General features: G+C 48.2%; 1 protein-coding gene across 1 annotated transcript in view; it reads right to left on the reverse strand.

Moving 5' to 3' along the window:
• Positions 1–6,315: 6,315 nt before the first annotated feature.
• Positions 6,316–11,448, reverse strand: part of GC (group-specific component (vitamin D binding protein)) — a 173,726-nt gene continuing 168,593 nt past the window's right edge. Inside the window, 2 exon segments of the mRNA XM_015420007.1 lie at positions 6,316–6,369; positions 8,671–8,803. Of these exon segments, the coding sequence (XP_015275493.1) occupies positions 6,316–6,369; positions 8,671–8,803 (187 nt within the window).

The raw sequence follows: 11,448 nt of genomic DNA on the forward strand, positions 1-11,448 counted from the left end.
GCTACCCAGGCTTGCAAACCCACCTTAAACTTTGGTTTCTCGTTATATCTTGAAGGTCCACTGAAAACCGTGCCTTTTGTCACATCCAAAGCATAGTGTCGGACTCTTGGAGCAATCAGTTCCCAACAGCGTTCATTCAAAGAAGTAAAGTTTATTGAGACCATTGATAGTATGCAGATATCTTAACCCTTTCGTGTTAGAACTAAATGCGAGTGCGTGAAGCAAGCAGTTATACATCATTCGAGGAGGGCCTCTGATGGACCAGGGCCAATCAGGGGTCAGGTAGAAGCCCTCCGAAATAACGGGCATCAGTTCCCAGGAGAAACACTACACCAGGCACTGAAGGTCAAGCAGAGATAATAGAAACACAGAGGACACAGCGGAATAGAAACTTAAAATTCCAGAGTCACCCCACTCCCATGGCAGCCAGGGCTTTGAGAGAGGCCTAGCTGACATTCTGCCCCCCCCCACAAGGACTTTAGCCACCCAGCTTATTTGGATACTGTTTGTGAAAAGCGCACACAAGCTTAGGGGCATTAACATGGGAGTCCAGTACCCATTCATTATGAGAGGGGTCAAAGTCTTTCCACTTAATGAAATAGTAAAGGCAGTTTCGTTTCAGCTTGGAATCCAAAATCTCTTCCACCTCACGGTGTGGGCCACCATTCATCATCAGAGGTGGAGGGGCTGGTGGTCGTGGTCTCCATTGGTTTGGGCCTGGGTCCCGTTTCAGGAAACTGAAATGAAATACAGGGTGCACATCTTTATGGGATTTAGGCAAATCAAGCTCAACAGCAACTCCCCCCACCTTATGCAGCACTGTAAAAGGACCAATATATTTCCATCCCAATTTCCTTCTGGGCTGGAGGCCCCTCAGATGTTTAGTAGACAAATATACCGAGTCCCCAGGTTGTAAATCCCACTCAGGGGCACGTCCTTTATTGGCCTGAGCTTTGTAATCTGCTTTGGCTTTGTCAAGAGTTTTTTGAATGAGAGGCCACTGGTCTTTCAAGCCTTGCTACCTGGTCTGAAGGTCCCCAGGACTAGGATTTGTAGTGCCTACAGTAGGCAGAGGGACACCTTCATATCCATGCATGGCTTTAAAAGGGGACAGTCCAGTAGAGCTGTGTACAGAATTATTGTAACTGTATTTCGCATAAGGTAACAGGTCAGCCCAATCATCCTGTTGGTAGTTGGTAAAGCAGCGTAAGAATTGTCCAACTATCTGATGAACACGTTCAGTTTGCCCATCTGTCTCTAGGTGATGGGCTGTGCTGAGCCCCCTGGTAATGCCCAAAACCTGCAAAACCTCCTTCCAGAACTTGGCAACGAACTGGGCTCCTCTGTCAGAGATTATTTCGCTGGGCACTGAATGCAACCTCACTACATGGTGCACAAACAATTTAGCCAAGGCCTTAGCAGTGGGCAGCTGTTTACACGGGATGAAGTGAGCTTGCTTTGAAAACAAATCCACCATGACCCAGATCACTGTTTTTCCTTTGATAAAGTCCATGGAAATGACTTCCCAGGGTTGACTAGGGGTCTCTAATGGATGCAAAGTCCTCGGCGGTTTTCCAGGCTGCCTTTTCCCCATCAAACAAGTCTGGCAAGACCCCACATATTGAGAAGTATCAGCACACATATGCGGCCACCAGAACTGGCATTGGAGGAGGTGCAAAGTCTTTAAATAACCATAATGTCCACCTAGTCCAACACTTCACCCCGCAGAGCGTGTGGCACATAGAGTTTGCCCCCCTTATGCCAACATCCATTCGTATTCTGTTGGAGGGAAGAGTCTTAGCAATTTCTGCCCTGTCCGCATCTGTAAGGGCTTCTTTAAAGTTCATCACCCATGGCTCTTCCTCTCCCCCTTCTCTGCTGCAGCGTGGCTATGCATCACCACTGCTCCTCCCAGCTGAGAGGGTGTGGACATAGAGTCTACTACCTCCTCCCTTTGACTGGCACGTTGGAGGAGGTGTGACAATGTGTCAGCTAAGAAGTTTGATTTTCTGAGGAGGTGCTGCAGGGTGAATCGAAACTTGGAGAAGAATTCCGCCCACCTGAGGTGTTTGGCGTTGAGGTTATGAGGGGTGAACAAGGCTTCTGAGTTTTTGTGATTGGTCCAGACCTCAAAGGGCTCTCTCGCCCCCTCCAACCAATGCCGCCAAGTGGTAAGGGCTAGTTTGATAGCAGCTGCCTCCTTGTCCCAAACCACTCAGTTACTTTCAGTAGAATTAAATTTCTTTGAGACATACACCAGGGGATGGAGCTTACTATTAGCTCCCTTCTGCAGGATTGCTCCCCATAGCTACGTCCAATGCATCAACTTGAATCACAAACATTTTAATTTCATCAGGATGATGGAGAATGGGCTCAGAGGTAAATAGTTCATTTAGTTTATCAAACGTTTGTTGACACTCTGGGGTCCAGTTTAACTTAGCCCCTGGTTTAGTGCTATCTTGGCCCTTTCCCTTAGTCTTTCTCAAGTCTGTGAGGGGTAGACTCACTTTGGTGAAGCTGAGATGAAGGAGCGGTAGAAATTGGCGAACCCTAAGAAGGATTGGAGTTGCCTCCTGGTGCAAGGAGTCTCCCAGCTCAGCACATCTGCAACTTTGTGCGGTCCATCCCCAGCCCCTCCCCAGAGATGCGGTAGCCCAGGAAATCTACCTCACTCTTATGGAACTTGCATTTGGAAAGTTTAGCAAACAACTGGTGTTCATATAGGGTCTCCAGTACCTCCTGCACCAAAGTCACGTGAGGAGTCTTATCAGGTGAATAGATCAAGATATCATCAAGATAAACTAAGACCCCCTCTTGAACAAGTGCTTGTGCAACACTTCATTGATCAAGTTCATAAAGACCCTCAGGGCCCCAGCCAATCTGAATGGCATAACCAGGTATTCAAACTGCCCCAATGGTATGTTGAATGCAGTTTTATACTCGTGCCCCTCCCGGATGTTCACATGAAAATAAGCGTCCCTCAGATCCAGTTTGGTGAAGATTTTGCCCCTCGAGGCTTCAATTTAGAGGTCCTTGATTAAGGGGAGGGGGTAGGCATTAGTTGTAGAGACAGCGTTTAAACCCCGATAATCTGTACACAGTCTCAACCCACCATCCTTTTTTTTTGCGGAAGAGGATGGGCACTGTGAATGGTGAGGAGGCTGGTCGGATGAACCCACAGGTTAATTTTTTATCAATGAATTTCCACAGCTCTTTCTCAGCTGGGCTCATAGCATACAATTTCCCTTTGGGAATTTTGTGACCTTGCAAGATTTCTATGGCACAGTCAGAGTTGCAGTGGGGGGGGGGGAATTTTGTCTGCCTCAGTCTCCTCAAAGACCCCGGCTAGGTCTCGGTACTCACCCGGTATGGAGGTGAGCTCCTCCTGAGCTAAGCATGCCCACTCCAGTAGAGCGCTGGGCTCTTCTCCCCACTCCCTCTTCCACATATGAGCATTGCATTTGGAGTCGGGGAAATGTAACACACCTGCACTCCACTGCATATAGGGGTCATGGCCTCTTAGCCAAAGGTTCTCCAACACCACAGAGAAGCGGGCAAGCGGATTGATCACAGATATCTTAACCATTTCATGTTAGAACTAAATACGAGCGAGTGAAGCAAGCAGTTATACATCATTCGAGGAGGGCCTCTGATGGACCAGGGCCAATCAGGGGTCAGGTAGAAGCCCTCCGAAATAAGGGGCATCAGTTCCCAGGAGAAACACTACACCAGGCACTGAAGGTCAAGCAGAGATAATAGAAACACAGAGGACAAGGCAGAATAGAAACTTAAAATTCCAGAGTCACCCCACTCCCATGGCAGCCAGGGCTTTGAGAGAGGCCTAGCTGACACATAGTTAGCCTGTGCCCTAAGGGAAAAAAGCACACCTTACAAATCTGACCTTGGGATCAAATAGATCCCAAAGACAGTCAATGAAATAATTAAAACAAACAAATAGACTATGAAGGTTGCATCATGCATGCCTCCAATAGCAAAGAAGGGGGAAACCCCCCTCAACCTCTTATTCAGTATTTCCCGTAATGGAACCTACTGTCAGCAAAGAGAACCTCAGAACGTTATGGAGATATAATCTTGTCAGTTTCAATCTATATGCTAATTCCACTTTCCATTTCAATGCAATTGGAGGTAAAAATTAGTGCACCTCTGGCTAGGTATATCCTGCAATTTACCAAAAAATTACAGAGGGAGGAAATACCAGAAAGCAATTGACCTCATTAAGATTGGGAAATACCTGGAAAATGTAGTTTTAAAAGACTGAAAAGAAAGTTCATTTACTCCCCACTTTAATTCCCGGGGTCACTTTGACCCCACTTTTTGGGTAAGGGTGCAAGTTTGCCTATTTATGGGCTTTTCTGCATTCCCATTTGCCTCACTTGTGTGTCCTTGTTGCTTCAGGGATTCCCACCCCACATTCTGCAAGTGTTTTGCTCCATCTAGTGGTCAGTTCAATATTACATTGCTTTATGTCTGGCGTACCTTCCTGCAGATTGAAAGTGCAGGTTTTTATGGTGGACAAAAACTGATGTAATATTGAATTGACCACTAAAGCGAGTGAAACATGTGTGGAACAGATCCCCACCCCCACCCCGAAACAAAAGGAACACACAAGTGAGGAAAATGTGAAAGCGGAAAAACCCCAGATTTTGCTTAAGACGCTGAACTGCAGGCTGTGGAAGGTCAGTAGTTCAGCAGCTCGAGACCCGAGTTGCCGCATGACAGAGTGAGCTCCTGTCTCTAGTTCCAGCTCCTGCCAACCTAGCAGTTCGAAAGCAAGAAATTGCAAGAAGATAAATAGGTACCACTTTGGTGGGAAGGTAACAGCATTCCGTGTTTAGTCATGCCGGCCACATGACCACGGGAACATCTTCGGACAGCGCTGGCTCTTCGGCTTTGAAACGGAGATGAGCACTGCAACCCTAGCGTCGGACTCGACTGGCTTTCGAGCAAGGGAACCTTTTTACTGAACTCTAAAGCACACATAGTTGACAGCGAGCCATTTCATGGGTCCTTGTTAGCAAGGTTAATTCATAACAAATAGCAAGATATAGAGCTGCGGTGGCTCAAGTGGCAGGCTGTGGAAGGTCAGTAGTTCAGCAGTTCAAGACCCGGGTGCCGCAAAACGGGGTGAGCTCCCATCTCTAGTTCCAGCTCCTGCCAACCTAGCAGTTCGAAAGCAAGAAATTGCAAGTAGATAAATAGGCACCACTTCGGTGGGAAGGTAACAGCGTTCCGTGCGCCTTGGTGTTTAGTCATGCCGGCCACATGACCACAGAAACGTCTTCGGACAGCGCTGGCTCTTCGGCTTTGAAACGGAGATGAGCGCCGCAACCCTAGAGTCGGATTCGACTGGCTTTCGAGCAAGGGAACCTTTACCTTTACCTTTACCTGTTAGCAAGGTTAATTCATAACAAATAGCAAGATATGTATGTTTTCATACTTGTGGCTTTAACAAAGGCTATTAACTGCAATAAACAACAACCAGTGAGGAATAGCCCCCGCCCCTGATAAGTGGCTCCACTGTGCAAATCACAATGATTTTGCCCAGCCTTTTTGGGAAAATCTCTAGCAAAGAAAACACATGAACACACAAGAAACTGCTTTATACTGAGTCAGAACTGTGGTCCATCAAGGTCAGTACTGTCTACTCTGACTGGCAGCTGCTTTCCAGGGTCTCAGACTGAGGTCTTACACATCACCTACTGCCAGATCTTTTTGAACTGGGGATGCCGGGGATTGAACCTGGGATCTTCTGCATGCCAAGCAGAGGTTGTTCCACTGCACCACAGCCCATCCCTGATAGTGGCTTCCACCAAGTCAGAATAGTTGTCAACCAAAACGTTTCCTCCTATAACTTAACCCCAGACCTAATCTTGAAGTAACTCCAACAAAGGGAAATATTTTTTATAACTTTATTGGGATTTTCAGTCTGCAGTTGGTAGGAAGGAAAGATGAGTCAGGATATCAGGAAACGGAGGTCTGCTTGTATCAGAAAGTGACGAGTTTCCCGTCAAATAAGACGTACGCAGACGGCCTCAAGCACTGGCTGCTCCGAAGACATGAAAAGGAAAAGGGGTTACAGTTACACAGTGAAATTAATAATAAAGGGAAATACTACCCCTGACAATGGAGGTTTTGTTTAGCTATCAAAACTTTACCTTCCTTTTTTTTTTAATCCTCAATGTTTGAGGAACCATGGTGAGGTTGGGAAGAGAACGTCAGAGGGAATTCTGCCATTCCATAATCATATTCTGTGCAATTTCCCACTTACCTGAGAGGTTTTTTTAAAAACAATCCTCAGTGCAGCAAGCATACGTCCTGGGAACATGTGTGAGAAACTCCAGCTTTAACCTGAAAATGAAGAAACATTTTGAACATTGATCTAAATCAGGAGTCCCCAACATGGCGACTGTGGGCCAACACCTTTCCTGGTGCTTGCCAAGTATTTTTAGAAAGTGGGGGGGCCCAGTTTGGTCTATTGCCCAGCAGGGCCTCTGATTGGTCACTGGAGATTCGATTGGCTGTGCACATCCTTGGAAACGTTGCTTTGGAAGCAGCTGCTGCCAGCCCAGCACAAGGATCTTCACTGTGTGACTGAAGGTTAGCCATGGCAGCCATTTTGTTGCTGGCTCTGCCTCCCAAGGCGGCCATTTTGTGACTGCCCTCACCATGCTGTGTCAGAATTCCGAAAGCGAATCGGGGCCTGGGGAAAACCCCACCCCCACGTGTGCGTCACCCGGAAGTGACGTCGCACACTAGGAGCGGGGCCACGCCATTTGAGGGGAAAACAACTCTTTGTTTTCCCCTCAAATGGCGTGGCCCCGCCCCCAGCATGCAACGTCACTTCCGGGTGACGCACGCGCTACGTGCGCGCGCGCACCTAAGACGCCGGCCGAGAGCCCCCCCACTCCTGGCCAAAAAACATTTGGCAGCCCTAATATATGCATTCCCCCTCCCCTCACAACCATAATGTCGTCAAAGCGGTCGACGGAAAAAGCTAAAAGGGTAAAAGCCAAATGAATGACAAAAAGAGCAGCCATTAAAAAGTTTGTTAGTTTTTCTTTTTTAAACAGCAGCAGACAGAAACAAGACATCTCAGTAAGCCAGTGGACCAAACTTCCCACCAATAAAAGTCACAGTGAAACCATAAAACCAGCCATTAGGGAACACACACGAGCACCAACATTCAGGTTCAGCATCCGGATTCGAAAGTTGGAGTGGTGAGCCTTTGAGAGTCCAAATTTTAAGAATCTGGGATTTCTGAAGATTCGAAATTCCATTAAAGCCAATAGAAAACAATCAGTTCTCACCAAAAAAGAAAACCCCAAGGGAAATGGATGATTAAAAGTTACTTATTAATTACATATTATCAGGGGTCATTTCGTAGAAAAAGAGGTGCAGGAGCTCATTAGCATAACTCATTAACATAACTCATTTGCATATGCCACACACCCCTGACATCACCGGAAGTGTGTCAGAAGGCAACACCCACCGCTCAGGCTCCACTGGACTGTTTTGGATTGCTAGCTATTGAGGGAGGGGGGGAATGTGCAGATCTGTCCTCACAGAGGAGGGAGAGCTTGTACCTGAATAAAACTTGGTCTTAAAGGTGCCACTGGACTGTTATGGTCCGGGGTGTGTGTGCTCTGCAGCTTACCTGGCTGCTTCTTGCTCTGACTGAGGGCTGCTGGGAGCAGGGGGCGGGGCTTGTTGCATGTGCCCGCTCCCTGGGTTCTTTACTGCCGGAGCTCCGCTCCTGTGCGCTCCAGCAGGATATGACCCCTGCATATTATTAATGTCATGCTAGAATAGATGCTGCTGCACAGAACACAAAAGTTATGGGTTGCCCTCCCTTGAACTCCTCTGGGTACTTCCAGTTCTTTATTCTAAGCCACTAGTCCAGGGTTCCCCTGTATGGCACACGCTGGCACTTTTTCCGGAAACCGCTGAGTGTTTTTAGGAAGTGGGAGGAGCCAGGTAGGACTCTTGACCACTGGAGATTTGATTGGTTGTGCAGACTTTTTTTTTAATGTTGCTTTTTAAAATGATGTTGCATTGTGTGACTGAAGTTAAGCCGTGCCTATTGTTCTGTGTCTGGCTCCGCCTCCTGCGGCAGCCATTTTGTTGCGGCACTCGCCATGTCGTGTCAGAATTCCAGATGTGCCCCACAAACTCAAAAAGTGTGGATTCTGCACTAGTCCAAACTGCTTGCATTTTCAGAGGTTTTTTTGCTCTCCAAAGTAGCTAGTGCTGGCAGAGTTTAAATATGCAAAGGAAGTGGAGCACTGGCTGCTTAGAGAAAAAAAAAGTAGGTTTATGAAGAAGAACAAACTGTTATAGAACATAGAAAAGAGGGAGTCTTAACTGTCTAGGATGACTGCTGTGGGAGGAACAATGGCAACCAGGAAGCTCTGCAGGAGCAGGAAGTCTCCAAAAGAGCCAGTCAGGAGACAGCAAGGACATAATTTGAAATTGTGGGCAGTCCCTAATCTAGCTAGGCTAACTGTCCCCCTGCAGGGTGATCTTCAGATCTTCTTCACAAGGCTGCACTAGAGACCTTGCATATTCCCACAGATAGGCCTAGAAATGTTCTGTTTTAAACTTAAAAATACTTCAGGTTCCGCTATGCCATTACTGGTGTCTACACCTTACCTTCAAGCCACAATATACTGGAGGCGCATTCAAAAGGCAGCAGGTGGAAGCAAATTCGGCCTTCGTTTCAACCAGCCCAGATAGGACTTCTTCAGTGGCCTCCGGAAGCACCTTGCTATAGGTCTCTCTTAGCCTGTAGTACAACGAAACACGGTTATGTAGCTAGTATGAAGAAAAAAGAAGACTTGTACAAGGAAAATGACGACTGGATGAAATGTATCACGTCTGTGTGTGTGTGTCATGTGCCTAGCGTTGCCAAGTCCCCCCGGAGGAAGGGGAATCCCCCGCTCGAGAGGCCCGTTCCCCTCCGGCCCAGATTGGGCCACCGGGGGGAACCCCACCCCCAAAGTGCCAGATGTGCCTGGTGCGATGATGCCACCCGGAGGTGACATCATCGCGTAGGGCACGTTGCGGGGGGACGCTCTATCATTTGAGGGAAAACTCTATGGTTTTTCCTTGAATGAATGTGGCCCCGCCCCCAACGTGCCCGATGCGATGACGTCACTTCTGGGTGGCATCATCATGGCGCAGGCGCAAAGCGCACGAGCTAGAAGACTCCCGGCAAGGTCCTGGACTCCCCCCACTAAAGCCAAGGTAGGACTTGGTAACCCTACATGTGTCATCGATTTGCTTCCAGCTTACGGTAACCCTATGAACTCGTGCCCTCCAAAATGCCCCAATGATAACAGCCTCGCTCAGGTCTTGCAAAATGAAGGCTGTGGCTGTTGGATACACGCCTTAATGTGGCGAGCAGGGCCTCGGGGGGGGGGGGGCAGCAGGGCCATATGGCCCGGGCCTCACATTCTCCCCCCCCTCAAATTTACACTTTTGATGTTAAGTCACGTGTTAAATAAAATGGGGACATTTATTACAGAGTCTTACAATATTCTTTTTCTTATTGTAATAAATGTAAACATTTTAAATACAATACTACTAATTTTTTATCATTGTTTTTACACTTCTTCATTTTTTAATTTGGGGGGGGGGGGGCAAAAATGGAAGTGTCCCGGGCCTCTCTAGACCTCTGTGAGGACCTGGTGGTGAGAGGGGTTGAGTGCCTCAGGGAAGCTGAGAGCAATGCCATCAGGAGTTTAGACTCTGTCAAGATTGTAAACTCGTAGCGGAGTCGCTCAAGATGGAATGGTTAAAGCTGAGACACCAGACTAAGATTCATCCGCCCCCTTCAGGGATCAATGGCCACATCAGCAGAGGTGAACAGACAGTTCTAGTGGTGATGGGGGCATAGCAGCGTTGCCAGGTCCTACTTTGTCGCCTGTGGGGGGGGGGGTTGGGGGGCATTAGGTGGGGGGGCATTCCTGGAGTGGGCGGGGAATGTCCCGCGGCGTCCCTGACACGATGTTGTCACCCGGAAGTGACATCATCATGTTGGTGATGTCGCACATCAATCCTCTGGTTTGAAGGCAAAACTCTATGGTTGGAGGGCAAATTTACCATAGAGTTCTGCCCTCAAACCAGAGCATCCCCTGCGATGTTGCCAGCATAATGACGTCACTTCCAGGTGATGTTATCGTGTCAGGGACATCATGCAGGGACATGGCTCTTTGGGACAGGGTTTCCTCTGCTGGCCAGCTGGCTAGTGGTGGGCGGAAGCCCCGAAAGCCGGGGGAACCCCTGCCCAGACCTGGGGACTGTAGAAAACAGCAGAAAAATGCCAAGGGAAGGCCATCAAAGATTATATGCACTTGAAATATCTGAGTATAGGATATATTAAGTAAGTGTTTGAATTTCAAATAAATGTCTATAATGAGTGGGTGGTCCGCAACCCAAAACAAATACAATGTCCCCAAATATAATCATACTAGGAATATGGCCTGTTGTGGAAATAAATACAACGGGATCTAGAAAGAGGCTCTGGGGCAGTGCTCTGGCTTTGGGCAAACAGTGTCAATTTGCTGTGGTGACCTCAGCAGGGTATAATGACAGAGTCCACTGTTTTCTCCAGAGGAACTGATCTCTGCTACCTGAAGAGCAGTTGTAATTGTGAGTGATCTGTAGCCCTCACCTGGAGATTGGCAGCAATTGTTACCCAGGACAAAGTGGCTGGTTTGGAGGGGGTAGTCTATGGCATTCTACCTGTCTGAGGTCCCACCCCTCTGCAAACCCCACCCTCTCCAGGCTCCACCCCTCAAATCCCCAGGAATTTGTCAGCATGTAGTTGGCAACCCCATCTCCTTCCCAGCTAACCATCAACCTACCATTATCTGCCCCTTTGACTTCAGCTGACTTCTGCCCTCCCTTCTGCAGAGCAGTTGTAATTCTGAGTGGTCTCCAGCCCTCACCTGGAGATTGGCAACAATTGTTCCCCATGAGGGACTGCCTGGTTTGGAGGGTGGAGTCTATGGCAGTGTACCTGTCTGAGGTCCCACCCCTCCTCAAACCTCACCCTTTTCAGGCTCCATCCCTCAACTCTCCAGGAATTTCCCATCTGGAGTTGGCAACCCTATCAGGACTGGCCCCAATGTGTTTTCTCCCGAATGCCAAAGGTAGGTGACAGGACCAAGCTTAGTTGCCTACCAACAAGCACTGAGGGGAAAGTAGGGTTGCCAGCTCTAAGGAGGGAAATACCTGGAGATTTGGGGGGTGGATTCTGTAGAAAAAATATACAGAGCAGCCATTTTATCCAGGGGAACTGATCTCTGTCATCTGGAGATCAATTGTAACAGCGGGAGATCTCCAGGTCCCACCTGGAGATTGGCAACCTTAGGGAAAAGTCAGCTGCACAGCAGGGGGTTGAAGAGAAGGGTCTGATGGCTGCTG

Source organism: Gekko japonicus, unplaced genomic scaffold, assembly GCF_001447785.1.
Source record: "Gekko japonicus isolate JY-2015 unplaced genomic scaffold, Gekko_japonicus_V1.1 scaffold350, whole genome shotgun sequence".
Classification (NCBI taxonomy): Eukaryota; Metazoa; Chordata; class Lepidosauria; order Squamata; family Gekkonidae; genus Gekko; species Gekko japonicus.